This window comes from Ostrinia nubilalis, chromosome 1 (assembly GCF_963855985.1).
Source record: "Ostrinia nubilalis chromosome 1, ilOstNubi1.1, whole genome shotgun sequence".
NCBI classification, from domain to species: domain Eukaryota; kingdom Metazoa; phylum Arthropoda; class Insecta; order Lepidoptera; family Crambidae; genus Ostrinia; species Ostrinia nubilalis.
This window is the reverse complement of record NC_087088.1, coordinates 17,331,603-17,358,621: the sequence shown is the minus strand read 5'-3', so window position 1 is coordinate 17,358,621 and position 27,019 is coordinate 17,331,603. Positions and strand designations below refer to the sequence as shown.

At 34.3% G+C, this 27,019-nt stretch overlaps 3 protein-coding genes and 2 long non-coding RNA genes across 6 annotated transcripts in view; 3 read left to right on the top strand and 2 right to left on the bottom strand.

Moving 5' to 3' along the window:
- LOC135074409 (neuroglian) overlaps positions 1-5,274 on the bottom strand; it is a 45,407-nt gene extending 40,133 nt beyond the window's left edge. The window contains exons 1-2 of one of the 2 annotated variants that reach the window (XM_063968703.1): positions 4,874-5,274; positions 3,464-3,590 (exon numbers count right to left, since the gene is read on the bottom strand). In XM_063968703.1, coding sequence (XP_063824773.1) covers positions 3,464-3,590; positions 4,874-4,931 — 185 coding nt within the window. In that variant the 5' untranslated portion in view covers positions 4,932-5,274. The remainder of the gene's footprint in view (positions 1-3,463; positions 3,591-4,873) is intronic. The other variant, XM_063968694.1, reaches the window with a different exon arrangement.
- A 1,268-nt stretch (positions 5,275-6,542) lies between these two features.
- LOC135076489 (uncharacterized) lies at positions 6,543-7,162 on the top strand. The gene is made up of 2 exons (XR_010258273.1): positions 6,543-6,648; positions 6,856-7,162. It is a non-coding gene; the product is annotated as an uncharacterized LOC135076489 (long non-coding RNA).
- A 701-nt stretch (positions 7,163-7,863) lies between these two features.
- LOC135074320 (uncharacterized) lies at positions 7,864-9,728 on the top strand. Its single transcript, XM_063968587.1, has 3 exons — positions 7,864-8,154; positions 8,388-8,437; positions 8,536-9,728. Exons 2-3 carry the CDS (start codon positions 8,413-8,415, stop codon positions 9,663-9,665), a joined length of 1,155 nt encoding a protein of 384 aa, XP_063824657.1. The 5' UTR covers positions 7,864-8,154; positions 8,388-8,412; the 3' UTR covers positions 9,666-9,728.
- Positions 9,721-18,095, bottom strand: LOC135074308 (scm-like with four MBT domains protein 1). The gene is made up of 7 exons (XM_063968586.1): positions 17,920-18,095; positions 16,427-16,837; positions 16,123-16,245; positions 15,908-16,036; positions 14,920-15,794; positions 10,825-11,000; positions 9,721-10,620 (listed from the first exon to the last, which is right to left on the bottom strand). The coding sequence occupies exons 1-7, from the start codon at positions 17,989-17,991 to the stop codon at positions 9,785-9,787; spliced, it is 2,622 nt and encodes an 873-aa protein (XP_063824656.1). The 5' UTR covers positions 17,992-18,095; the 3' UTR covers positions 9,721-9,784.
- A 3,254-nt stretch (positions 18,096-21,349) lies between these two features.
- LOC135076481 (uncharacterized) lies at positions 21,350-22,000 on the top strand. Its single transcript, XR_010258269.1, has 2 exons — positions 21,350-21,546; positions 21,722-22,000. It is a non-coding gene; the product is annotated as an uncharacterized LOC135076481 (long non-coding RNA).
- The last annotated feature ends 5,019 nt before the right edge of the window (positions 22,001-27,019 follow it).

Below are 27,019 nucleotides of genomic sequence, written 5' to 3'. Positions count from 1 at the left end.
TGGTGAAGTCAGAAAATTGATATCTTCATTTTAATTATTTTAATTTTCATACAAATCGGATTTTATAAAATTTATTTTGTATGAAAATTTAAAAAAATAAAATGATGATATCAAATTTCTGACTTCACCATACCATTTATATGCCCATGTTAACATGGGCTAGTGTCGGCTCATATACTCATTTACCTAACACCCTGTATAGTGAAAATATTTTTTTCTAATTTTCCATACAGAACGTCTATTTCATACTTGAACACCTAATATTTACATTGTTTTGAACATTACAGTTGATTAATATGCACTCCCAGCGTTGCATTAATTCCATTTTAGTATATTGATTTAAATCAGTGATTTTTATTAAAAAAATCATTCAATAAAAATCGTGATTTAAATCATGATTTAAATCAACTTGATTTAAATCATGCAACCCTGGTCCTTCCCTTCTCCTAATTTGTCATAATTTTATAGTATTTAAGATTTAAAAATAATTATTTTAATATAAATAGGTTGTAAACATTGGGTGTTTAAAAGTACTTACTGGTATAATAAATTAATAGATAAATGGCAATCATTAAAATTGTTTTTTTCAACTATTTGTAAGTAAGTGATATGATTTTAGCTATTTTTTTTTACTTTATGGTCTCAAAATAGTGAAAATAGTCTTATTTATTGGACACTTTATTTATGTAATTTCAGTTAAATTTTGACCAACATTCTTACTAAACTTACGTAGGTACGTAATGTGTGGTCAATTTTGAAGACAATATTTATAAAACTCAAGGATAAGATCTGTATACAAACATTTAGTCAGCAGAATGACCCGCTCACCTTGTGGTCTACGACCCACGTTTGCGACACAATACACATTGGGGGAACTAATAAGTGTGTTCGGAGTTACGAGCGACATTACATGTGCTGGAGACGAGATAATTCAATTTAATTTTATTTGAAAATCCCAACTAATATTATAAATGCGAAAGTAACTCTGTCTGTCTGTCTGTCTGTTACGCTTTCCCGCTTAAACCTCGCAACCGATTTCGATGAAATTTGGCAGGGACATAGTTTGAGTCCCGGGAATGGACATAGGATAGTTTTTATCCCGGTTTTTGAAACAGGGACGCGCGCGATAAAGTTTTTCTGTGACAGACAAAATTCCACGCGGGCGAAGCCGCGGGCGGAAAGCTAGTTATAAATAACTTGAAAAAATCGAACTGCCTAAGGCGGGAATTGAACCCACGACCTTCCGCTTGCCGGGCGACTGCTCTTCCAACTGAGCTACTTACGGCCGAATACTGAAACGCTACTCAAATCTTTCACTCAGCTGACGGGCTCCTAAATTTAAGTATCCTTCAATTTTAAATGGTATTCTCAAACGCCACTCAACGGATTTGAAGCCGTGATCAGCTAAGCAGCTCTCAAATGTTTACATAATGGCAACATTTACCAAAAAAAGTATGTTTTCATTTACACAAATGATAACTTTGCGTTTTTTATCCATTACACGCAGCATCGTTTGTTTATGTATTGTCTTTTATGGAAATATACTCAATCAACTTAACATAGAACAGTTTATTTTTAGTTTCTATTAGGTATATATAAATCTCGTTTTGTCGTATAAAAAAATTAATGCTTGCATTTTTATTTAATTGAAAAAATAATTTTAAAGGTGATACTTTTTATTGCTGAAATCTATTATGTGGCGATCGTGGACCGAAACGTAACCACAATTGACATTTATCATTGTTGACAGAGCATCAAATTGACAAATCAACAACTCTTGGAAATGCTGCTATGCGATGTCCCCTTATTCCTCAGAAATAGGCATGTTTATGTATTGCGATTTCATAGCAGCTATTTTGGTTGTTACTTCGTGCACTATACGATGCACAGTTGGCTGTTAGATGTGGAAGATATCACCTAGTACACGTTCATAACTTCCCGTTGCGTAGAACAGTAGGGTTATAATAAGTATTTGGTCCACTGGTTGTATGGCGTTTGGTGAGGGGTTTCAAAGAGCTTCCAAATTATGACTCCAGAAACAACACCGTTTCTTTAGAGACGCGGAACCTCGCTCGGAATTGTATGTCATTATAATAATATTTTTCAATAGCGTTCAGCCTTATTGCGTTCCTGCGATTAGATCTAGGTATTTCCTCAAGGCTCGAAAGAAATGATAACGATGACACACATTATTTACCACTATTTAGGTCGATTTAGGTATATAAGAATAGGATTTAAGATACCGGGCAAGCACTCTCAAATTTAACAGCTGCTTAAGACGATTTGACAGTTGTATGAGTAATGCTTAGCGTTGAATGGCGTTTCAGTATGCGAAAATTCATTTGAGTGGCGTGTAAGTGCAACTTAATTTGAGAGGTGCTTAAAAATTGAGAACTGCTCAGATATTGTTTTGAGTATGCGAAATGTAAGTTTAGGAGCTGCTTAACTATTTGAGAAGCCGTCAAATATTTAAATGGCGTTTCAGTATTCGGCCGTTAGACACTGGATGAACCTGTCGAAATTTTCAAGTGTAATACGCTGTTACGGCCAGCGTTTGTTTCATCAATGTTAAGTATACCTACCCTACATCTAACAGAAATATTGTTGCAAATATTTAACTGTCAGTTAAGATGAAACAGCTCTTTTAAATAGTTATTTAATTTTTAGCGTTAAGAGTCGCATCTCAAACTAATTTGAAAATTATAAATAACTTGAAAAAATCGTTTAATTTAATTAAATTAATTTTATTGTTATGAGGCCAAAATCGCGTGAGATTTTTAGAAGTGCAGTTACGATATAAAAGAAATTACGGAAACAGTAGAGGACTATCCCCACTACCCATTTTTATTAGACTTTCAAGATTTGGATTGATTGAAAGATGACCAGGCAAAAATTCATGCATAAATAATGTGTAGGTATGTACTTACAAAATTTAAAAAATAATAATTAGAATGATTAAACCATTAGTTGTTCATAACAATACTTAATGAAGGCAATTTATATTCCATTCAGTACTTGTAGGTTTTTAAGTGCTGCTCATGGAATGAATAACTATAGTTCTCTTTAGGATAATGCATAGTAAAAAAAAGATTCAAAACACTTAGGAAGATTATTCTTTTTGTGGTAGGACATAACTCTAGGTATGTAGTTTTGTTTTGTTCATAAACTGATACATTAGGTATAATTATTTTCCAATATTTATACCCAGAGTATTTTATCACTCTTGAGGCAACAAACAATTAAATTGTGGGCTTATGTATGGTTTAATATAATTTCATATCAATCTAACAGATCAATAATATAGAAAATGGCAACGCTTTTCGCTTTGTACAGTTTTAGGCTGAGTTGCACCACCCAACTTTAACGATATGCTTTTTTATGGAGTTTGAGTTTTTGACGTTTGTTAAAGTCAAAGTAAAATGGTGCAACCTAGCCTTAGAAATAGATTTGTTTAATAACTTACTTCGGAGCGGGTTCTCCTTCAGCCTCGCACTCGATGATGAAGGGTTTATCCACCTCTCCTTGCTGCGCCACTTGGAACAGCAGCTCTTCTTGTGTCGGTTGCTTCACCATCTTCGGTGGGGAGGTTACTGTGGGATGATATTGTTTTTAACCTTTCTGCAGTTTAGGTAGGCATTGTATTAGGTTCTAAATAGGCCAAGAAAAAAAAAATAGAAAGTAAAGAGGGGTATGTATGTTTTCAGGGACAAAGTTTTTATTAAATTCACAGTAAAAAGGCTTTTACCACAAGTCTCACTTGACGTTCTTGCATCAAACTGCTGATTACAAGAATTAAATAAACTAGTTTAAAGAATTATTCTGTTTCGTCTACATTCCTTTACATCTATATCTTGAATTTACTAACACATAAACTATTTCTTATTTTTTAGCATAATAGAGTAGTTTCAAATTCAAACCCAAACATTTTATTTGCCATTAAGTAGGGTACAGGTACAGATGGAATACAGGAAACGCTCATTATCCTACTCAGCCAATGACATATTGCATGCAAATATCAAGTTTAGGACAGTACTTGATTCTTTATAAGAATCTGTAAGATTTTTCAGAATGTTTTATTAGCAAATACCTGACTGACACATACTTGTCGCACCAACATTTAAAGTTGTTTATTTTATATTTCTGGCATTGTTATAAGTACCTAGTTTTTACTCATCAAATGTATTCTTTATGTGAAAAACTTATTTTATGCCGAAATTGAGACAGTTCTGAGCCCCGATTACGGTAACTTTTATAACGTCTACAATCCAGACGCGTTTCTGATTCTGCGATACGATTGGTCAAAACAGCTGATGTACGCTGTTGAACGACCAATCGTATCGCAGAATCGAGAAGCGTGTCTGGATTGTTGACGTTAAAAATTACCGTAATCGGGGCTCAGGTTATGACTATACCAGATTATTAAAAACTATTATTGAAACATAAATAAACATGATCTATAAAATCATAGTGGGACAGTCCATGCATGTTACTTGTACCAATGTAGTCATCATGACATCAAAATCTCAATCACACTAACCAAGGACAAAATAATATTGTCAATTACAGATTTAAGCCAGTAGATCAACATGAAATCTATCTAGTGCTTAAAATATATCTATACAAAGTCTAAACATTGCTTATTCTTGGTGTTTGATTACAATCTAATGAGAACTGAAAAATGTTCTGACAATTGGAATCTTGTAAGCATGGATGTACCCAATGTTTTGTGTTTTAGAACTACAAAACTTCTGTTTTGAAATGGTTATCACACCATCTAATTAATTATTTTGCGAGATATTGTCAAAAGTTGATCAATTTAGCGAGAATAGGTAGATGAAGTAAGTAACATAGTGAAAAGAAAGTAAATACTCACACAACGCCGCGGCTTGCGTTACGGCCGCAACGAAACATATCAGTCGCACTGTACTCATGTTTCCAAATCTCCTGACTCGTTTATCTAACAAGAAACCAAACAATTCACTTTAAATACAGCAAAACACATTTCCCCGGCACACATGTTCAGGCACTCGATGACCTAATCCGAATAAAGCTTGGCCACAATGACAACACCCACTAAAAATAGGTACACCGAATTCACTAAATTACAACCCTCTTGTGACATAAATACACATTCCACATTCAACAAAGCTGCAAGGAAACTTTAAAGCCCTTGTAATTACACAAATGCACTATGTTAAACCATTAGAAAACCGCACTAATTCACAATTTCTTTTGGATAGACGGCAAATCAATAATCACATTTCGTTAATGCAAATAGCTTAATCATAACTTAAGAATTACACATATCAGTTTGTTTAAACTTAATAATTACCTAAAGAGACTTTTACAGTATCATCGCGGAAATCAACTAAAATAATAAATTACGCGAGCGTATAGGCGGGGCCTCAAAAATATTCGCTGTCGTTCGTTCGTTCAGCGCACGGGGTGGAAACGCCATAGAGTTTGACAGCTCCATAGAGAGTGAGTTTTTTTGACAGTTCCGAGAGGAAGTGACTTTTTTTATAGTTGTCGTTTGTATGCGACAATGGTCTTTTGCGTGTCTGGAATCAAGTTAGTAAACATTTTCGAATTACAACTTCAACTTTTATTTATAAATTATTTTATTGAATCTATTTGCATTCTATAAATGAAATGATTATTTAAAAGTATATTAATTCAAAGTCGTAATTTTCACTTTAATCAATTTAGTTCCGTCTCAAGTCTACAACTGTGACATTATTAAAAAAAAAACGTCAAAAATATTCATCGAAAAAACGTGTTTTTCTAACAAATTTTATCTAATTAAAATCAATAATTTCTCAATCAATATTAATAAGAACTACATGTGCATGGATTGCCAGTTGGATTGATGTTTGTTTTAAGAAGAAATTTCTCTCAAGTAAGATATCCACTCGAGAAAGGTTATTGCAGCTTGCAGCAACATCATGTTTTATCAAGTATTGAACCACACAAAGGATTAAATCTTCATTACAATATCATTCATAACTCCATTTAAATCAATGGAAACTAAATATGGATCGTTTCATGGAGTAACAACATACTTTGGAGTTTGGACCCAAAATACAATACACGTAGGTACATTGCAGGCATAGATTGCAGGACACAGTGAATGATACGTGTTTTATACAGTGAATCTAAGTACCTATTTGTTTCAGGTTAATATCGAACTTATAAGGTGTTAAGCTGCAATTACAATAAAAGTGCTTGCTATGGAATCACCGGTGCTGATCATTATTGTCAACTGTTACTTAAAATCCAGATGAACCAACCTTTACTTCCTATTCAAATAAGTTTAGAAGAAACCTATATAAGCAATAAAACCAGACCAAGAATGCTTGATTACAAACGATGAACTCATTTCATTTGCAAGTTATGCCATGACATAAATGCATTAAATTAGGAAGATTTGTATTAGATGAATTACCCAGATAACAATTAAAACAACTTCTGTTGATAAGAACATTTGGAACCTTTAAAATTTAAAACACCCTCAAAATGATTCTAACCTTATCTTCTGACGCTTTTCGACTAGGATCAAATAAAAGTTAATTATTTAATTACAGATTGGTGGAATCCAGATTCTGTGAATGTACATGTAATTGATTGACAAGTACACCATTTGACAAGGTAAATTAATTTTATTTAACAAAGTAGTGCAAATCTAGAAACAAAACAGACAGTAAGTAAGTATGGTAGATAAGACAGATCACTTGTTCATCTGCTGTACTCTTCATAATATTAGTGTAGAATGTAGATGATGTAGGAGATTACAGTCTTACGGTGACATTTGCATCTTTTTGCTCTAAATTTACAAATATTTCATATATTTTACAGGTGGTGAGAAACGTGTAGATCTGGCCTGCTTACAGTGGCTATTGGATTGGACAGAACCAAAGTGAGAGTGAACGTGTGAATTTATGGAGAACATTAAAAACTATTTTACTATAAGTCATAACGCAACTTATTTTGTATGAGTTACATACAAATGTCAAGCCGTGAGTACATTATGTAAAAACTAAAACAATGTACTGTAATCACAACAGTAACTGTAATCTTTTAAAATCCAATAGTTTTAATGCTTATTGATTTTCGTAAACAAAATATTTCATGTTATATTTCATCAATAAAGTTTCATTTGATACTTCAATAGTTTTATTTTTAACCGCAATACATGAAAAGGAACGGAATATAAAAAAGTATGACAGGTATATTTAATCTGTGGGCGGCAGACGCCATATTGTATTCAGCGCCACCTACTGGACAATCTAGCTCGGTACCAGTTTGTTTATCGTTTAACCAATACTAGGGCCGTTTCCTATCTGTCTTTAGACATACTCTCTAATCTGTGGTTCAGCGTTGACGGTTCAATGACTGACATAGACAAGAAAGAATAAAACTAAACTAGTTTGAAAACAGCCACAGTGTCAGTTCCTCTCTCTCTCTAACAACAGAAACTTGCTATTGCTATCCTTTTCTTACGTCACCAAAGACAATAAAAGCCCTATTTACTTTAGAACTTGTGCTTAGGAAATATAAAATTATACAGCTTCTTTCAAAACAAGAGCTTTCGATTATATGAAAAAGCTTACGCAAACCCAAGCACAAACCGCGAACGCCACGAAAAAAAAAATGACGTTGAAGCAGGGAGCGGGGGAAAAGGATTGGCGGGTATTTTTGAAACGAAAGGCATGGAGAACTATGGAGAAAAACTTCGGGAATCCCAATCTTTGCCAAATTGACTTCATACAATACATGAGCATAACAATATATGTCAGGTATATCATATAAAATACCTACATTTTGTAGTTTAGCGAATGTAAAATACAAATTGATTAAGTTTATTCTTGTTCTTTCATCTTCGCCTACCTATACCTATACATTTTTTCCAGTTCCGACAGGAGCAGCTCCAAAAAAATTACAATACCTACCTACTTCTATCTACTTGAAACTTTTTCTTTCAACTGGGTTGAACATCCATAAATTATGATCTAAAGTCACTCTGTCAAACTCTTTCACAGTTCACATTTTTTACAAATTCACATCTTGCCTTCAAAATTATTGGATACATTTATCAATGGAATAAGTGAATGTGTTAGTTACCAGAATTTGCCTTACCCTTATGATTTACTGAAGGTGAGCAAACTATTTATGCAGCATCTAACTACTTGTTGTACCTAAAAAAATTGAGCATTTCAACAACTTTCCTCTTTATCCGAGTTTCTTCCGTCACTCCTCAGTGAGAAGTAGTTATAGGGCACATCCGATATGTTGTTTCGAAGTGGCAAACTGTATTTCGGACTTTTAAGAAGTGCCCTGAAAGGGACCTATTATGTATGGTTAATACCTATATTTTTCTGTTATATCAGGTAGCTACACTATTTTTCCTGCAAAATGACTTCCTGTAGCAGTGCAATGAGTAAGTGACAACCTTTTATGTATAAATAATAAAACATGACGGGCCCAATTATTGAATAAAAACTGTTCATCTTTATTTTTTATACTATTCTCTATCAGGTAATTTTCATCAAGATCACAATCTGAAAACTCGTCATAGCTTCTACGGTGGCGAAACACCAAGAGATTCCCTACACTCCGGCAGCTCGTGGAAGTCCGACGTGAACGTGCCAGAATCAGCGCCAAAATGTAGGAAGAACACCTGCCGTAGAAGCGACTTTAAAAACGTTGATTCTGCGGAGTATTACAAACGATATGAACATGATGAAATCCCCGTTAAAGACGATTCCAATAAAGTTATAATAAGTAGTAGAGACAGCGACCAGCCGTCGCTTACCAATTCCGACTTGGAGAAACTAGAAAACAAGATTTATAAAAATATATCGCAAGAACTACAAACCGACGATTCATCTATTAGCAGTCTCGAATCAAACATTAAATTCTTCAAAACGACAGTTCAAGAGATTTTCGATAATTTCTATACGAGTATGCAAGACTTCGAACTTTACAAAAAGAGATTTGAGGAGATTTTAGCTAAAAATCGTGAAGACTCGATTGCCGACATGGAAGATTTCATTAAGGACATGATACACCACATAATGTCTTCAGACTCCTGCCTGTCAAGCGAAAGTCGAAAGTGGGTTGAAATGACCAATCTTGAAATTCAAGATAAAGTGGATTCATGTCATTCTAGTGCTGCCTCAGAAAAGCAAACGGCAAAACTTTTAGAAAGTCTACACTCCGTTGTTGAAGCTTATAAAAATGAAAATTATCTCACTGACTCTACATTTGACGACAATCCATCTAAACAAACAAATTCGACAAAGAAAGAAGAAATCTTTAACATTTATTTATTGAGTGGCGCTCCTTATGTCCAAATCAAAATGAATGAACGTCATTTGCTGTCGGAAATAAATATCAAAGATGTAGGCCGACAGGAGACTGAATATCATGTTGCATCTGCAGAAAATTTGAAGAAGCTTGCGGCAAAGAAACTGGAATTAGAGAAGTATGTGAGGCAGCAGCAAGAAAGTCAAGCCCCTGATAGAGAAATACCCGTCAAAATTTCATTCGCCAAGAAGAACATTCATTTGAATGAAGACTTCGCTAATGATAGAGATAAGGACGACAACAAGTCTCTGATGTCTAAGATTTGTAGTTACATTTGCAAGAAATTTCGCAAGAATTAATTCATGCTAATAATTATGGTGATCGACTAGGAAATTTGAGTAATAAAATGAAGCGTGAAAGTTAACAAATAGTTTTATTGCAGACTAGATAAACAATACATTTGAGATTTATCTTAGTATCACGTTTCTGCATTCTCTTCAAAATTAACTATGTAATACCACCTTATCATACTAATGTGCTTGCACAGTTGAATGGCAAACTCTTTCTTCATATGCAAGAAATCCCGTATCGTTTCCAAGTCTAGCATTATAAGAGCCTCTCCATCTATTTCTTCCTGTTTCATTTTCTCTGCTATTAATTTACAGTCATCTGTATTCCTCAAGTACGAATAAACATCATCCACCGACCATTCTAAGGGATTCTGAGCGAGTTTTAGCTTCCCTTTCATCCAACTCATGGCCGTATTCTTTTCGAACATTTTGTTATCTGACGGGAGAGGATCGTAAGTGTTGAACTTCAATTTCTTCAGTTCCGGTTCCTCAGTATCTGAGACGTCTGATATATTTTTGGCATCCCTCGAATTGGAGCTGCTTTCGTTCGTTTCATTTTCTGTGTCGCTGTCGGGGGAGCTGCGCTTCTTGGCACAAGTGTTGCTGTAAATTGTTTCGACGTCCTTTTTATCCCAGTGCGATTCTTTCATTTGCAAAGCGAAGTTTGGTAACTTAGCACCTCGGGTCTTCATTTCCATTTTGGGATAATTGTTCTTGGTGCCTCGTTTCCGTCTTTGCCTTCGTTTGCGGTCGGGGCCAGTCTCGGGCGAGTTGGGTCTGGTACCGGGCTCGGAAGGCGGCGTGGAGCCCGCGCTGTGCTCACTCACCGATTCTCCATCCTTGTTGCTCTCGGACTCCTGTGATGGTTGTGGCTCTTTTTCTCTCTTCTCTGGAGTACACTTTTTCTTCTTTCTTTTTCCAGTCTGACTACCCTTGGGCCTGCCGCGTCGCTCAGTTCCGTTGTCTGTAAAACATAAAACCAAGTGTGAGATTTCTTTTAAGATTGCTTAGATAACAAGTGCATCTGCTGCACTTGTCTTTCGGTCGTTGTACGTTTGCAATTTATTAAATAAAACATGAGAAAAGATTTCGGACTGGTGAATATTACTGCAAAGATTCGACAGGCTGTTTTACCGGCGCAAAATAGTTTATTAAACTTTTAACTTACGGAAGGTGGACTTGTCAACGTTCTGGCAGTTGTTGGGACACTGCGAGGTATACTCGACGGGTCCGAACAGGCACGGGCAGGCCTGCATCTTGACGCACACGTCGCGGCAGAACGGCGCCACCTGAGTCGCCTGTGTCGCGATCGGCACGTACGCGTGGTACGTGCTTGTCTTCAATCTGGAACGAGGTGGTATGGTTAAGAAACGATCTTTGAAACCAGAAAAATGTTTTAGAGTAGGCGCACACCGTTGATTTTTAGTTGGCCGATAGTTGTGCCCGATTTTAATTTGTATGAAGAATCGGCCAAATCGAATCGGCGTAGTGTGCGCACTCCCATACATGCCCATACTGATCAACTGCCCGACTAAACTATCGGCCGAGGACAAATCAACGGTGTGCGCCTACTCTTAGAAAGATTGTTTAGCTACATACATAATAATGTCACTATTCTCACTGGACTTGGTCCCAAGATGTGATAGCAAAAATGCTTACTGGTTATTATCATATTTACCATAACGTAAACGATAATGTTTGACGAACCTAACAAAATGTATAGGCGTGAATATTGGAAAAGGGTTAAGGCCGGGTAACAGAGAAAATGGCGAAAATGAGGTTTTCATTTTTCATTTTTGAGGTACTAAACAGTAAAATAAAAGGCTAAGATTTTTTTTGGGCATAGTTGAGGATATTTTCTAGGGCTATTAACGGATGGAAACACGATTTGATGAAGTTGACTCGATAGAATAAATTCCCAAAGTTACCTCTATTCGTTTTCTAATAATGGTTTTATTTTTAAAATAAGCGATTTGAGATTCTGAATCTTTTACTAAACTAAAGTTCAGAAATAACTTGAGGGCTTTTAACGGATGAAATTTTTATATTGCGTCTTATTTAGTTACTATGTTAAAAAATGTGGAAAAAATCGCCCATGACGGCTTGGACAATCTCAATCAGTCGCGCGGTGGCGCTTACGGAGGACGGACGCGTGCCAGTTTTTTGGCCGTGACAGTTCTCGATTTGTCAATATTTTTGACAATGATGACTTTGATGAGTCACAGTATAATAATACCAGTGTTACTGGAGAAAGCTAAAATTTTTGATAATTAAGAATTCTGAATTTTGTCTACCTATTGAAATTTAAATCGTTGGCATCCTTTTAAACTAAGACTACTCATGATACATTCCTCAAATATGAGACAAAACCAATGAGTTAAAATTACATTTTAATAGTACCTACATACAATCGTCTTCACTCTTTAGAAGAGCACACTGACACAAATAAATAAATAAAAATTTGGTCAGTGGGTCAAATATAGGGGCAGCTGCACGTTACTGAAAGACGATTCTGTTTACTCGGCATCTGGGCTGGAGAACATGAATCCTTGCTTACAGATGCAGATGTAAATAGAGTTATAATTGGACAAATTTTACATGAAATGTTTAACAGAACTCAGTTAAAAGACACATACATGGAATACCAATAAGGTTGCGGAGGGAAAGCTACCTATTATAAACTAGCGGCCGCCCGCGACTTCGTTCGCGTGGACCTCCCCGTTAGATATGATGTTTTACCTCATTTTACCCATGTTGATAGATGGCGTTTCACGGTTTCCCCCGAATGAATATTTACGAACGTCATACCGTAGTTTGTCCAGTGCTGTAGATTTTAACCAATGACGATAGATGGCGCTTTTAGACACGTCTTATTTATTTATTGAAATTTATTTGCCACATATCGTCATAATGTTAATCTGGGTTATAAACAATAATACTGTAAAGTTTCAACAAAATCCGTTCAGTAGTTTTTGCGTGAAAGAGTAACAAACATCCAGACATCATGACATCCAGACATCCAAACTTTCGCCTTTATAATATTAGTAGGATATTTCACAATCCAAACTAATATTTACTATTTAGCATTTACTTACAGTAAATATTAGTTTGGATCGTGAAATATTTAAAATAAAAAAAGAATAAAACAAAATGGGGTTTCAAATTACCTATCTATAATCTAATATTATAAAGAGGTAAAGTTTGTGTGTTTGTATATTTGTTAAATTGTAAGGGGTAATCTCGGGATCTACTGAACTGATTTTAAAAAATCTTTCACCAATAGAAAGCCACATTATATCTGAGTGTAATAAGTTATATAAAAACCAAAAAATTCCACGCGGGCGAAGCGGCGGGCGGAAAGCTAGTTTATTTATAATTCTGTAAGAGCATAATTATTAAAGTCGAAGTCAAACATTCTTTATTTGTGTGGACCTATATTAACGAGAAATTACAAGAGATTACAAGGCGTCAAATATTTCAAGAAAAAAATTAAAAACTATTATAAAGCTAAATTTTGCTCTCATGGAGCCTTTACCTACTCTGACAAATTAAGACTTAGAGAAGAAACTAATAATAAAACTATTTAACTGTCCTGCAATGAAAAGCTTGATCGTGTACAACACCTCAAGTTATTTCAGAACTTGATTTCATTAAAAGACTCCGAATATCAAATCGCTTAGGTATCTAAAGTCAAACGATTCTGAAATGTCAAGTGGACTAATGAATAACCCATTAAGATAGTAGCGCCCTCCTGTCAATGACATACCTGGAACGATAGAGTTTTGAACAACTAATAAAAATGCTTTGTCCTAAATGACTGACGGATATCGTAGAGACCTGAAAGTTGGAAGGTGTGTTCTTTTTATGACGTAGGCATCTCATAAGAAAAGATTTTCCGAAATGGGGTCATGAAATGAAGGGGGTGAAAAAAGGGGGCAAAGTTTGTATGGGACAAAGTGATTCCTTGGTTCAATCTACTTGAAATTTAGTTTAACAATACCTTAATATAATTCATGAAAGACGTGTGGAACGGGTAGAAAGTAATTTTGGCAGTCATTTTCTTCGAAGTTGATATCAATACTACTTAGTGCCTTTGATTTAATTACTTTTTATTTTTACAAGTGTTTGAAAACTCCATTTCAGATTGTTTTCAATGTCAAGTGAAATCTCAAATTGAAATGTCTCAATCTCAATGAGGAGACTCTGTATTTATTCCTAGAATTCCCCAAACACCGTCAAATTACCCTTTCGAATTCAAGACAGTGCAGTTTCCCATCAGTCTGCTTCGTAATGACTATAAACAAAGCTCAAAGTCAAACTCTAGGGACCTCTGCTTAAACTCCCATGAGTGCACAGAGGTACGCAGGTAACCGCGTGTGATGCTTATAGCAATTTTCGATAGGTACAGAACCCCGTACATACGTCATACATATTATAGAAAGAAAACACCCAGACCAATACAAACAAATATGTTTCTGCAATTTTAGTATGATATTTTTATTTATTAATAAACAAAGAGACTGAACAAAATTGATGCGTACCTATACTGATTAATGTTATTAACCACATGCAAAGCTTCGTGAATTGCAACAACTATAATTAAATTTATTATCCAAGCTCTAAATAATCGCTACTAAGAGTAACTTATCATAAAAAAAAATTCCAATCGCTCAAGCTCCCAAGGGCCTACCGATAGGTCGGGTGACGTAATCTTGAAATTCTTTAAGCCGGCGCAGAACTTCCAGAAGGTCGGGCGACGCCACGGCCACTTTGAACAGTGTTTACTTCTGCAGTTATATTTTATATTTATTCGATTCTAGAATATATTCCCAAAAAGTCTGAAAGGTGTTTTAATTTGTATCACTTGGATATGATTTCTATTAGAAAGTGTTGTGAGTGTGACGCTTGAAGGGAAGGAAGTCAACCTAACCTAACCAACTGCGTATTTCTATACTGTGTAGCTGGAAATTGTGGCGGGAGCTCTTTGACGCGCTGTTTTCGGCGAAGAATTGCGCGCGCAGATTTTGACAGCGCGAAATACCTACTTTAGAAGAAATACCAAGCCTTAAATTAAGAAAAAAGTGACTACTGTCACTACTGATTTTTTTTATTAAGTTATAAGCGAATAAGGCCCGGTTTCCACCAAGACGGAGCAGAGCGGTGCGGAGCGGAGAATTGTTCAAATTCAATTTTTTTTCGCCCGAAACTTTTCTGCTTCGCTTCGCTCTGCACCGCTTTCGTGGTAGATTATTTTTTCACTTACTTTGCACGTAACATTTCAAGTCTCATCCCCTCTTCAGCTGGTCCCTCAGTCTCCCAATCCTTGAGCAACTTCGCTGGCTTGTATGACGCCGATATAACTTTATTCAGCACCTCCTTCAACACAAGAGACAGTGGTCCCGGCCCAACATGCTTCGGAAGCTGGGACAGCTTGTTTCTACTGATCGATGGTCCCGCGTAACATTTGTAGTTGAAGAAAATACGATCACACCACTCATCAGAGGATTTTATGTCTTCTTTGACATTTCGAGGCTCTTCCACAGGTTTGGGCGGTTCTTTGAGGACAGGAGCTGACACATCAGGGATGTGTAACTCATAGTTGTTGCTATCGCACCACCCGACTGGGAATAGGAGGTCACTGTTCTGTGAATACCAAAACTTCTCTCCGATCGGCACTAGTTCCACGCATACCATATGATCGACGATGGAATCAACTGTCGCCACGTAAATTTCTTCATGCCTGTGAGGATTGACAGCTTCGAGCTTCATATTGACTTCAATTCCTTTTAAAGGCTCTTTGTTTCCAAAACAATACTCAGGGGCAGGGACGGAGGATGTCATCGCGAGGTATTCGTCCCATTCGAAAGAGGCTTCTTTCCATATCTTGGGTGGTTTGAAATTCAAATTGTTTTTCTGAGCCCATCCGATGGGATAGATGTACGGATTCAAGGAGTCACACAACCAAGCCACCTTGGAGTCCTCATAGTCTTCCATGTGGTCATCAAGAACAACCAAGAAATGAAAGTTGTTAAACACTTTTGCAACAGTTGCTGGGCTGAATGTCTTCATGTCTTGAGGATTCAATGCTTCTAATTTCATGCCAGTGATGAAATTATGAGCTTCCAATGATTGGTTTGGCTGAAGAAAGAAACAAAATCAGTTTGAGACTAGAAGCATCATGATCACAATTTTTTTAATAAAGATTAAGGAATAAAAAATTCTGCTGTATAAATAATGCTGTATATGCTTACCTGAAATAAATCTGCAGGTGTCGGCTCTTTGATAGATTCCTCATTACTTAGCCGAAGTTGAGTGCTAAGTTTATTTTTACATGAGAATTTGTTTATTTTGGAAGGGTATCTGAATTGCCATGGTGAACCCTGTACAAATACATTTATTTAATTATTATAAATCAAGTTAGTTAAAAAACAATTAGCCTTTCAGCTACATTATTAACAGGCCTTACCTTATTAGTTACAAATCCAAAGTTAGATAGCCTTTGATTTGAGAAAAATATCCAGAACTGTGGTAACTCATCATCACTGCCATCATAACGCAGTAGCAGTCTTCCACCAACATTTTCTGTTACCTAAAACATTAAAAAAAATGTCTCAGTGATCTAATTTTATTTACTGTGAATTAAATATTTATCCAGAACCTTTAAAAAGTTTAAATACAGTAACTTGGTGGTGTAATACTAACATAGTTTGATTGTGGAAGCAAGGAAATGTAGATAATAGAAAATTATTTACGTAATAAAAAATACTTACAGTTGCAATCCAGTATCTATATGGGTCTATAATATACTGCACTTCCACCTTCATTCCAACCTTGATTCTATCAATAGGGGACAGGCCTTTATTATTCAATGCCTCTATAGCCACTGATTGTCCAGCAAATAATGCCTTCTTCATGACTTCTATGATTGAGTCTCCATATTGAGAGTTTATATCCTCTGGTGGCTCAATTAGCTCATCATATTTCCCACACCATCCCAAGGGATGGATCTTGGTATTTGAAATATCACACCAGAAATCTTCTTTGGCACCCAAGTACTTGATTCTAAGCAAATGGCCGCAAACCATGGTAATCTCAGCAATCCAGTACATATCTGGGTTGTTTTTGTGGCACACTTCAAGGAGCATACCCTGCTTGATTCCATTGCTGAGACTAGCCTCCACCTGTTAAAAAACAATCATAATTATTATTTATTAATAGAAGACTAGTGCTTTGTTCGCGTGATATTCAGTTTATCACAGGTGTTATACATTTTATCCCAAGTTATTCTGATGCATATACAATAGTACTATAGTTTCATCAAAATATATTTAGTAGTTTTGGTCTTTGGCATGAAAGAGTAGCAAATATCCACATGTTCATCCTTACAAACAATATTAGTGGGATAGTAGAACTTAATGCAAAAATACTTTAAAAACAAAAATTTTACAAATAACATTTTCTTAACTGCAATAGTTAAAGGTACAAGTTAGTGATTTTTCTGTTCATTGATAAAATAAATATTTATTGAAGACAAGTGTTAAGAAATATAAGTTGATTTATGAATAATAAAATATGCAAAATCTATACATAAATACTTGCATTAAAATTCTTACCTAATTCTTAAATAAAAATATTTTAAACCTCAATTCTATTTAATTATTAATTAATTTATTAATGGTGACTGAGCACTAAAAAAGAAATTTAAGCATTATGATATAAAATATCCATAAAATACCTGGGATTTTGCCTATCATTATTTTAAATTAACCACATAGAACCTCTTTATTAATGATATCATTATGGAAAATAATTTTCATTTTTCTATGAATAACTTTTCTACATTAATAAATTGATAGTGTTCCTCATCAATAAATATCTATAAAATTAAAACAAAACAAGATTAAAAGTTGCATAATTTATTCACAATAACATATGGATGCTTTAATAAATAATTATGCTTTATTATACAAGTATCTGAATGTTGTTAAAACTTAATTAATACCACGTTGCTAACGCTTAACTAAAATGACCAACCATTTGCAAGTATTTTGATTTAAAATAAAATATTGAATAGGGCTAAAAATAGACCACTTATGATTTTGAAATATCTAATGTAATATCTACCTAGAAAACGATTTAATAAATTTAAAATACACCTTTAAGACCAAGAACAAAGAAAGTAAAATCCCAAAGAAATGCATTTTGTAATAGGTACCTACCTGAAAAGGAAAAACCAAGACAAAATAAATTCTTGCAAACTTACGTGTGAAAATAATTCCTCTGGAACTGGCTGACTTTTGTTTGTTTCTAAATAATTTGTCCAATCAAAATCCATTATTAACTTTGTTATAACTTACTCAATTGCATTTATTAAAATGTAATTTTCAGAAAACAAGTAGGATCCTACGACGAACGGACGAACTTAGTAACTGAATTGAATTCAGAAATTCATTCACAGTTTCAAAGATCTACCTCTCTCACATAGTTGCACTAAAATTGTATCTTGCTATTTCACTCTTTTCAATCTGTCTGTCAGTTAACCCGCCGAGATGTTGTGGTATTTTATCTTCGCTCTTAGATTAATAAAACCTAGATAGATAGTCAGTGCACGAAAGGTGAGGCAGTTTTTAGGGAGCCGGCACGGCTTACCCGTAAACGTCACATGAACTGTCAAAGTGAAAAATTGGTAAACACGTCTGACGAATTTTAATTAATTAAAACGGTTTGTGCTGTGAAAGGGTGTCTAAAATACATCAGAAAAACAAAAGAAAGTGACCAGTGTTACATTTCATAAGTAAGTACTACGATTCGACGCGTATTTTGCTTGAATTTGGCTTTCAAAAATTAAATACGGGAATGATACCAGTAACAAGAAAATTTATTTCCCAATTGTTCGCCGTACAAATACACTTCCTTTTTTATGAAATCGAGACTTTTAAGTCGATTTATCTTATTGTTATTAGGTAGGTACTTTGAATTCAATAAATAAGTAAGTACATGATGCGTTTTGTTTTTGTTAATTATAAAATTATTAAAAACGTATTAAAAATTTCCCTACTTTCGGGAAAATCGCCTTCACTGTCTACACTCCCCAACAAAATTGACACTAATGACATAAGATTTTTGCCTCACTCTTGACGAAGCGTTTGTATGAAGACTATCCATCTAGGTTTTATTAATCTAAGTCTTCGCTAAACGAATACCGTTAAAAATAACGAAAAAAAAGCGTTAGGGTCCCGTACTCATGCAGCATTTACATTCGCTGTGTTTTGGTACGAATGGTATTTTAACCATTTCGAAATATACCACAAATCATACTTTAAAAACTTGTACCTACTTACAAAAATAAAACAAAAAACAAGGGTGGGGCTCTTAAAAATATGAATTTAATATGAACCTACTCTAATTCAATACTCAAGTACAGAATTTAATCAAATGCATAAGGCTAGGCTTGAGAGAAAATTAATTTGTTTTTTATTTTGGAAAAATATTGTCTTAAGAGAATCACATGCTTGTTAATCAAGTTGTGGGGCGTGGGTGGGTAATAATAGGCTCATTTATTTAGTTAAAGGATTGGTAACAACATCAAAATGAGACCTTGAATTAAAATAATAAAGGTACTACCCGTTCGCGCTAAGTTTTCCGGTCCGTGGAATGCGCGTCCCCTCCTCCAACCGCAACAATTTTTATCAGTAATAATAAATAAAAAATATTTTCAATAGAGTTTGCTATAATATAGACATATCGCCAGCGGCAAACTTATCGCGAACGGATAGTATAATGCTTGACATACTAACTAACAGCATCCTAAAGAATTTCAATTCACCGCCTACTAAAACTAAAAACGCCTACAAATATGCAATTTGCGTTGAAAGCACCATAAACAGCTTGTTTTCGTACTGAGTATTAAAGGTCTAGCGCTTAAATAATTATTTCTCTAAGGTAGTATTCGGGGCAGCCCCGGATATACAATTTCTAAAGTCCTTTCAGTAAAAGAAGTTTTTCGGTTTAGTAGTAACCACAGATATGGATTAGAGTAGATACAGCAAGTTGCTCGTCAAAGCGTGCCATTCCGATATGTCCAAATGGACATACATGGTCGAGTGATGTTCATGTAATCCGATTTTACGAGGACAGTAGTACGAACACGGTAGAAAGAAGAAATTATTTAGGGATTGAGAATTGTAATTAACAGCACAAGTAACAAATAAATCAAGAAGTTAGGTCAGTGATCGCAATATACGTCTATGTATACGACGGAACTGGATTTTGTCATTTAGAAATATCTTCAAAACTAGGTACCTGACTTAGCTTAATGAAAGAAAACGTATTGGCAAAACTACGTATTTTTACATTTATTAAAAATAAAAAGCTTGAGTTAGTCTTAATTTATGAAGCTAGGTCAGGTACTAACTAGGATATTTAAAAGTATGAAATTAGGAAGTTATGAATTACTAGTAGTAAAATTCATAAAATTCATAAAATTCATTTATTTTTGCAAATAGGCTTTAAAAAAGCGCTTTTACACGTCCCAATATTAACCCTACCACTGCTTCGGGACAATAAATGGGCCAGTGCTGAGAAGAAGCAGCACAAGAAACTCAGTCACTATTGTCAGCCTCCTTTTCAAGGTTTTACAGTCTTTAAAATATACAAATTATAGTCATAAGTATTAATGCGAGCTAGGTAGTTAAACATTCCAAACATTTTTATCCTTTATATAATCATCAACTTTATAGTAGCCCTTTTTCATTAAGGTGCTTTTGATATGTGCTTTAAATTTATGAATGGGCAATTCTACAACAGTTTGTGGTAATTTATTGAAAAGTTTAATACATTTCCCCATAAATGAATTACCAATCTTGTGCAGTCTGAAATTTGGAACGGCAAGTTTATTTTTGTTTCTTGTATTGAACTTGTGTAAATCACTCTTTCTAGTAAATTGCTCTATATGATCGTTATTCCATTGTATTATATAGTAAGTACTATTTAATACAATGGAATAACGATCATTACTTTGATAAACATTCAATAAAAATATTATAATTGCAAATTAATAAGAAAATTAATAATATAGAATGACGTTTACCGCTACAAAAATATTTTAATCCACATTCAGACTAGCTATAAATTAACAAAATATCATCGGAATTAATTAATTATCGAATCGAGTCACACGATGTCATTCGATGACTTTTTGTTTGCATTACGATGATACGATTATTTTTACGTTGCGGCAATCACTAAAATTCGCTAAAATGACACTAATGACGTTTAAAAAGTTGCACGCTCGTCTTCATAATTATATAGTTCCAAAATAGACAAAACACACTTTTTGATCGAATCGAAAATCGAATCCGTCAAACGGACTGTCCTGTCGATGACATTGACAGTGGGGCGCCACCGTCAATACCGGATCGCTGGTTCAGATTTTTGCCATGTTGGAAACCATAAAGTTGAACGATGGTAGCGCCCCCCTGTCATTGAGTTTGGTGGGACAGTTCAGCGTGGGTCATTTAAAGTTCCAAAATACTGAACTGTCCTGTCCATGACATTGACAGCGGGGCGCCACCGTCTATACCGGATCGCTGGTTCCGATTTTTGCCATGTTGGAAACCATATCTTAGTTGAACGATGGTAGCGCCCCCCTGTCATTGAGTTTGGTGGGACAGTTCGGCGTGGGTCATCTATTGGCTCCGTGCACGATTACAGCGCCAACTAGCGTCCACAACTTTGTGGGCTCTGTCACATTGACATTTAGGTCGTATATTTGTGAAAAAATATCGAAATGAAAAAATAACAAATATTTTCAACTAATAAATTGTTGTGATACCACGATTTGGGTGGAAAAAAGGTTTTGAAATCATTTTGGTCATTCAAATCAAATGAGGTAAGTCCAAAAAGTGTGTTTAATTTTGATTGTGTCAGGGTTTGTTTACTTCATTTATAGTTGTAGTTTTACAGTAAAACAAAAAGAAAAAGCTACTTTAACGGTTTCATTATATAACAGTAAATATATTTAAATGTTTCTGTATCGCTAGTAATAAATTAAATATCGTTTTCAGATCGAAATGAGTATCGTTTTGAAGACCGGGTTTGTGAGAGTTACAATATCAAATTCCAACCACAAACCGTATTTAAAGGAAAGTTGTTGGTATTGGCTGGACAAGTCCGAGATGTAGAAGAATTAAGAACAAAACAAGGGCAGAGTTCAATAATTCACGCTCTCATCATAAGGCAAACATCTGTGCACAACAACTACTGTGACTCATTTTTGTACTACCACGTTGTATAGTTTAGTTATTTCCAAATTGTAAACGGCTATTAAAACAGCCCTATCGAAATACAGTCCACTCTTTTATTTAAGTTCCCAGTAGGACCCTTTTCATGCGATTAATTAATGATATTAAAATGTATTATGTAGAATCGCTTTGCCATTGACAGATACATCTGATGACAGAGCTAACATTATTTCTACTTTTGACCACCATGAGCGCTGCGATAGATTATGTCTCCCCCACCTAGTACTTCGCACCCAGCGAATACTATTTTTTTCACATGCTGCATCTATCCATATCTGTGCACAGATATAGATTTGTTACAAATACTTTTTTACTTTTAAAAATGAAATAACGTTATCGTTATTATAATATTTGCAAACTTACTAAATCTGTGGTGAATTATAGCCAATAGAGTCTCTTCCATCTAAGAAACTCGCACAGCCTATTGGTGGAGAAATCGTGACAGTTGCTGTCACTTGCGTGTTAATACGAGTTAGTGAGACACAAAAAAAAACTACAACAAAGACCAGTGGGTAGACACTTCTCATACAAAAACTAGTCTCTATATGTAGCAATTGATATACAACCTTATCCCTTAAGCAATAAAGTGCATTTTGGATTGATTTCACTATAGCAGGGGAACCCGCGGATCAATACCACCATACTAAAAATAATTGTTAGTGTCCTTATGTTGGTAGTATTGTTAGTTTGACAAATGAAAAAAAATGTCTGTCAATTGAGTTTGAGTTTTTAACCGGCGAATTGATTCGTGTGAAGTTATTTTCTCAGATTTGGTGCAATATTACTGTAAATAAACTTTTCTGTCGTTTACGTTGAGTTGATTAAGTTCCTCCGTATCGGGCGTGATAAAGTTTGCTGTTCAGTGTTATGTTTTTTGTGAGATAGAGACTCTTTTAAATAAGCTGTGTTTCAACTTCTACAGAAGTTTAAACTCTTATTTACTTTTCTGTTTAATGGGTATGTTATCTACTTACTTGAAATATTACATCTATTACAAATCTATTTTTCATTAAAAACAACCCTATGTGATGAAAATGTAAATGTACTTTCAAAACTGGTAAATGCATGAACCAGGGCATTGACACTGGTTGGAGAGAAATTATAGGCTTTGTTTAATTAATACCTATTTCATTTTAGGCTTCTACTGATAATGGAGAGTAGAAACAACAAGAAGTGCGTTATTTGTAATAAGAGGCGAAGTCGTGGTGGATCACCCTTACTTTTGAGTAGGTTTCCTCTGGATTCTGACCGGTGAGTTTCTAATAACACTCATTTATTACAAGATAATTTTACTGATTGTGTAAACTTAAAGGCTGGGATTAATATTTTTAATCATACAGTAAATAACCATAACCAATTTTTAATTTCAGTATTTTGTTTCGTACTCTGCAAATGAATTGCATAACAATACTAAAAGAAATTAGTTGATGAATAAATTTCAGTTTGTTATTCTTTTTCTTTTCTAATAGGTATTTCTTATTTCAGTTGTCGAATGTGGGTTAAAAATGCTGGCTTAGAAGACTTAGCATATGTACCTATTGAAAAGTTACACCAACTGAAGTTTGTTTGTGGTGGGCACTTCACTCCTGAATCCTTCAATGCCAAAGGAACTCGGCTGAAGAACTCAGCTATTCCAACACTGGAATTGAGCAATCCCATCTTGCCAGATGAAGTTTTGACAGAGTTTCCTCTTCATGTAAAAGACTCCAATAAAGAAAACCTCAAGACAGGTATGATGATGACTTCAATTATTTTTTTTAAATTTAATTTACTATCTATCAATTTTTCTTTAGATGTCTTAATTAATTTTCTTTGGTTTCCAAAACAAACCAACCGAATGCAATTTAACAAGGTTCTTTCTTTGTAACCACAAACATGTGTTGTATGCTTATCAATAAATAATATATAATTTCAATTATTAATTATATCTATACTTTGTTACAGTTCTTTATGATCATTCATTTTGCATTCCAAAGAAGTCAAATCCAGTTGAACGAGGTATGTTTATCTAAAATTATACTAATAATATAAAAAGGAAATATTTAATTGTTTGTTTGTATTTGATCGGCTCCGTAACTCGAGCCAAGATAGCCTAAAGTGCGGGTTAGAACCCCACAGCTTGAATATTGTAGTAAACCCACTCGTAACACAATTTAGCTTAGAATGTGTGTTGAGTTAGAGGGACTTTAGTAATTTGTGTAATACAAATTCTTCAAAAAAAGTACCGGACCAATTTGAAAAATTTTAGGCAATCTACATTAATTAGCCAGGTCAGCTAGTTTAATAATATTTATAAGCTAGTAATTTTTAATGTGAGCAAGACATGTACTAGACTGATTGTACCCTAAAGTTGGGTAAGAACATGACATTTTATTACCCAATTCACATTTCATTATCTGCTTTCAGTTCCCCTTACAACTACAACCAAACAACTAAATTCAACATGTTTGGGAGCTGTGGATATACCAGATTCTGGTATTTCTGCGAAAACAACTTTTGAACCTCTTCCTTCTACTTCCAATGCACCAGAACATATGACCTATAAACCCATTACTCATGGTAAGTGTACAAACTAATTATTTACCTTCTAAAATATGCCTTCCCTCAAACTAAAGAATGCCACCCTGGATGCGTTCTGCAGTCTGCAGTCAGGTCAAAATGAACTTATATGTACAACATTCTAGGTTTCTGTACATTTTATATTAATGCGATTTGACCGTGCGGATACGAACAAAGAACGCAAAGCACACGTGACTGATTGCCTTATCACGACCACTTACAGATTGTCTTGACATACCCGCAGACCGCATCCAGAATGCAGAACATTAAAACCTCTAAATGCCTTTAATTTAATATTATGTCATTGTTATTGAAGGTGGGCCCACGCTTCATATTTTATGAGAAGAGCTATCATTATCCTGTCTTTGCATTTTTTTAAAACTTGATAATGATTGATTGATTTGGAAATAATATGTTTCATAAAACAACAAAATAAATTTTAAACTAATTTGCATATTTATAATATTTCAGATGATAAAAACATTTGCCATCAAGATGCACAGGCAGAAATATTAGTCCACAGTTATAAAAGACCTAAGAAAAACATTGAAATGAAAGGTAAGATAAAACATACCTAATTTAAAAAACTAAGTAAAATTGCTGATTAATTAACCAATATTCAATTCAATTTGCTTTAATGTTGTTTTTTTTACTAATGGAAATGTTTTTATTACAGACACTTAATCAACATTTACAATTAAAGAGAAGAGGCTTTGGCGACAGTTACAAAATGCAAAAAAAACAATAAGGAATATAGCGAAGGTAGTTGCAGAAGAACACAACAGAAATTTTTTAAATATTAAAAAACTGAATAGTACCATTGTAAATCCAACATTCAAAACTAAGATGAGGGTGAAGTATGCTGCGCATGCTCTGAGTAATACCGTGGCAGCTATTTTAAAAATGATGGCATGGAAAGAAGTTTCTGATTGCAATGATACAGCATTTGTGATTGAACAGTTAGATAAACTATTTGATTGTACAAATGGTCCATCATCTTTAAATGACGTAAAGAAAGGGATCCGGGAAAATGTTTCCACATCAAGTAATCACATTGAGTCTTGGACCTTTTATACTGATAAGTTAAAAACCATAAAATTTATAACAGCAGAAAACACGATACTAAAAAATGTTAAATGCGTAAAGGGATATCAAATATCTATCAAATCCTTAAACGATATTTGGGAAAAGTTAAAGAATGAAGGGTTTAAATATATGAACCTTAGACAGTTTAACCAAGACTCTCTGGAAAACTTATTTGGAATCATTAGGCAACACAGTGTAACCAATAGAAATCCCACTATCACGCACTTTACTGCAGCGCTTAAAACAAGCATGGTTACTGGGCTGAAAGTGCCTCATAGCAGAAGTGCTAATTGTGAAGCAGACAACAATAAACATATGCTGGAATATAAAGACATTTTAAAAACTAATTTAAAAACAACAGAAATAAAAATTAATGTTCAAGATTCCACAGACACTGAATTTTATCCTGTGTTGTCTATCCCGGACCCTGAAAACTTAGAACAGCCCATTGAAAATTTGTGTAGCCTTGAAAACCAACCAGTAGTATATGTAAGCGGGTATTTAGCTGCCAAACTATTACAGAACAGTTCTTGTTTAATTTGTGAAGAGTGTTTGAGCGTGAAAACTCCTGTTGACAATGATTTGTATGCATATATATCTCTTCGCGAATGGTGGCATGATAAAAAAAGTCTCGTTTATCCAACAATTCAATTATGTACCACCGTAAATGAAGCTAAACAATTTTATCATGACCATATTGCCGACCAGATATATATGGAAAATGTTGGAAAATTCATTTTCTTAATGTTGAGTACAAATTGTAATTTTAGTTGGTTTAAATGTCAACAACATAATAAATAAATTTATGATAAGATGTTTAAAATATTAAGTTACCTTTTTCTAAGAAAAAGTTGTAAAATCATTAATGACAGCTTCATAAAAAGTGAAAACAATTTTGCTGACAAAAGTAAAAAAGCACAGCAACAAAGCATTGAAAAGTAATCTTAGGGCTGAGGTTCGATCAGCTGATAAGAAAATTAAAGATGTTTATAAATAAAAATCCTATTTTTTCTTAGAAAAAGTTGTGAAAATAAAAGTTTACAAAATTATCATTTCTGTACTTTGTTATAATTTTCAATAATTCCTCATGCCTACAACTGCTATGTCATGTTCAATACTTATTGTAATATACCTATTTTATTTCGAAATAAATAATTTACGTTACAAAACTTCGTTTTACTTACACATAGTATAAAATAAAAATAGTAATCATTAAAATATTGAAGGTTCCTATACTAGATATCGATATGCAATTACAACCCTAGCAAAGTATCGATAATCGATAAGTTATTACGAACGTCACTAATACTGTCAGAAAATAAGGCATTATGTTGGTAGCTCCGCCTGTAGTTTGTGCGGTTGGTAAAGATTTGCGGGTCGTTCTCTAAAATGCATATGTGTGCGTGAGCTCAAAAA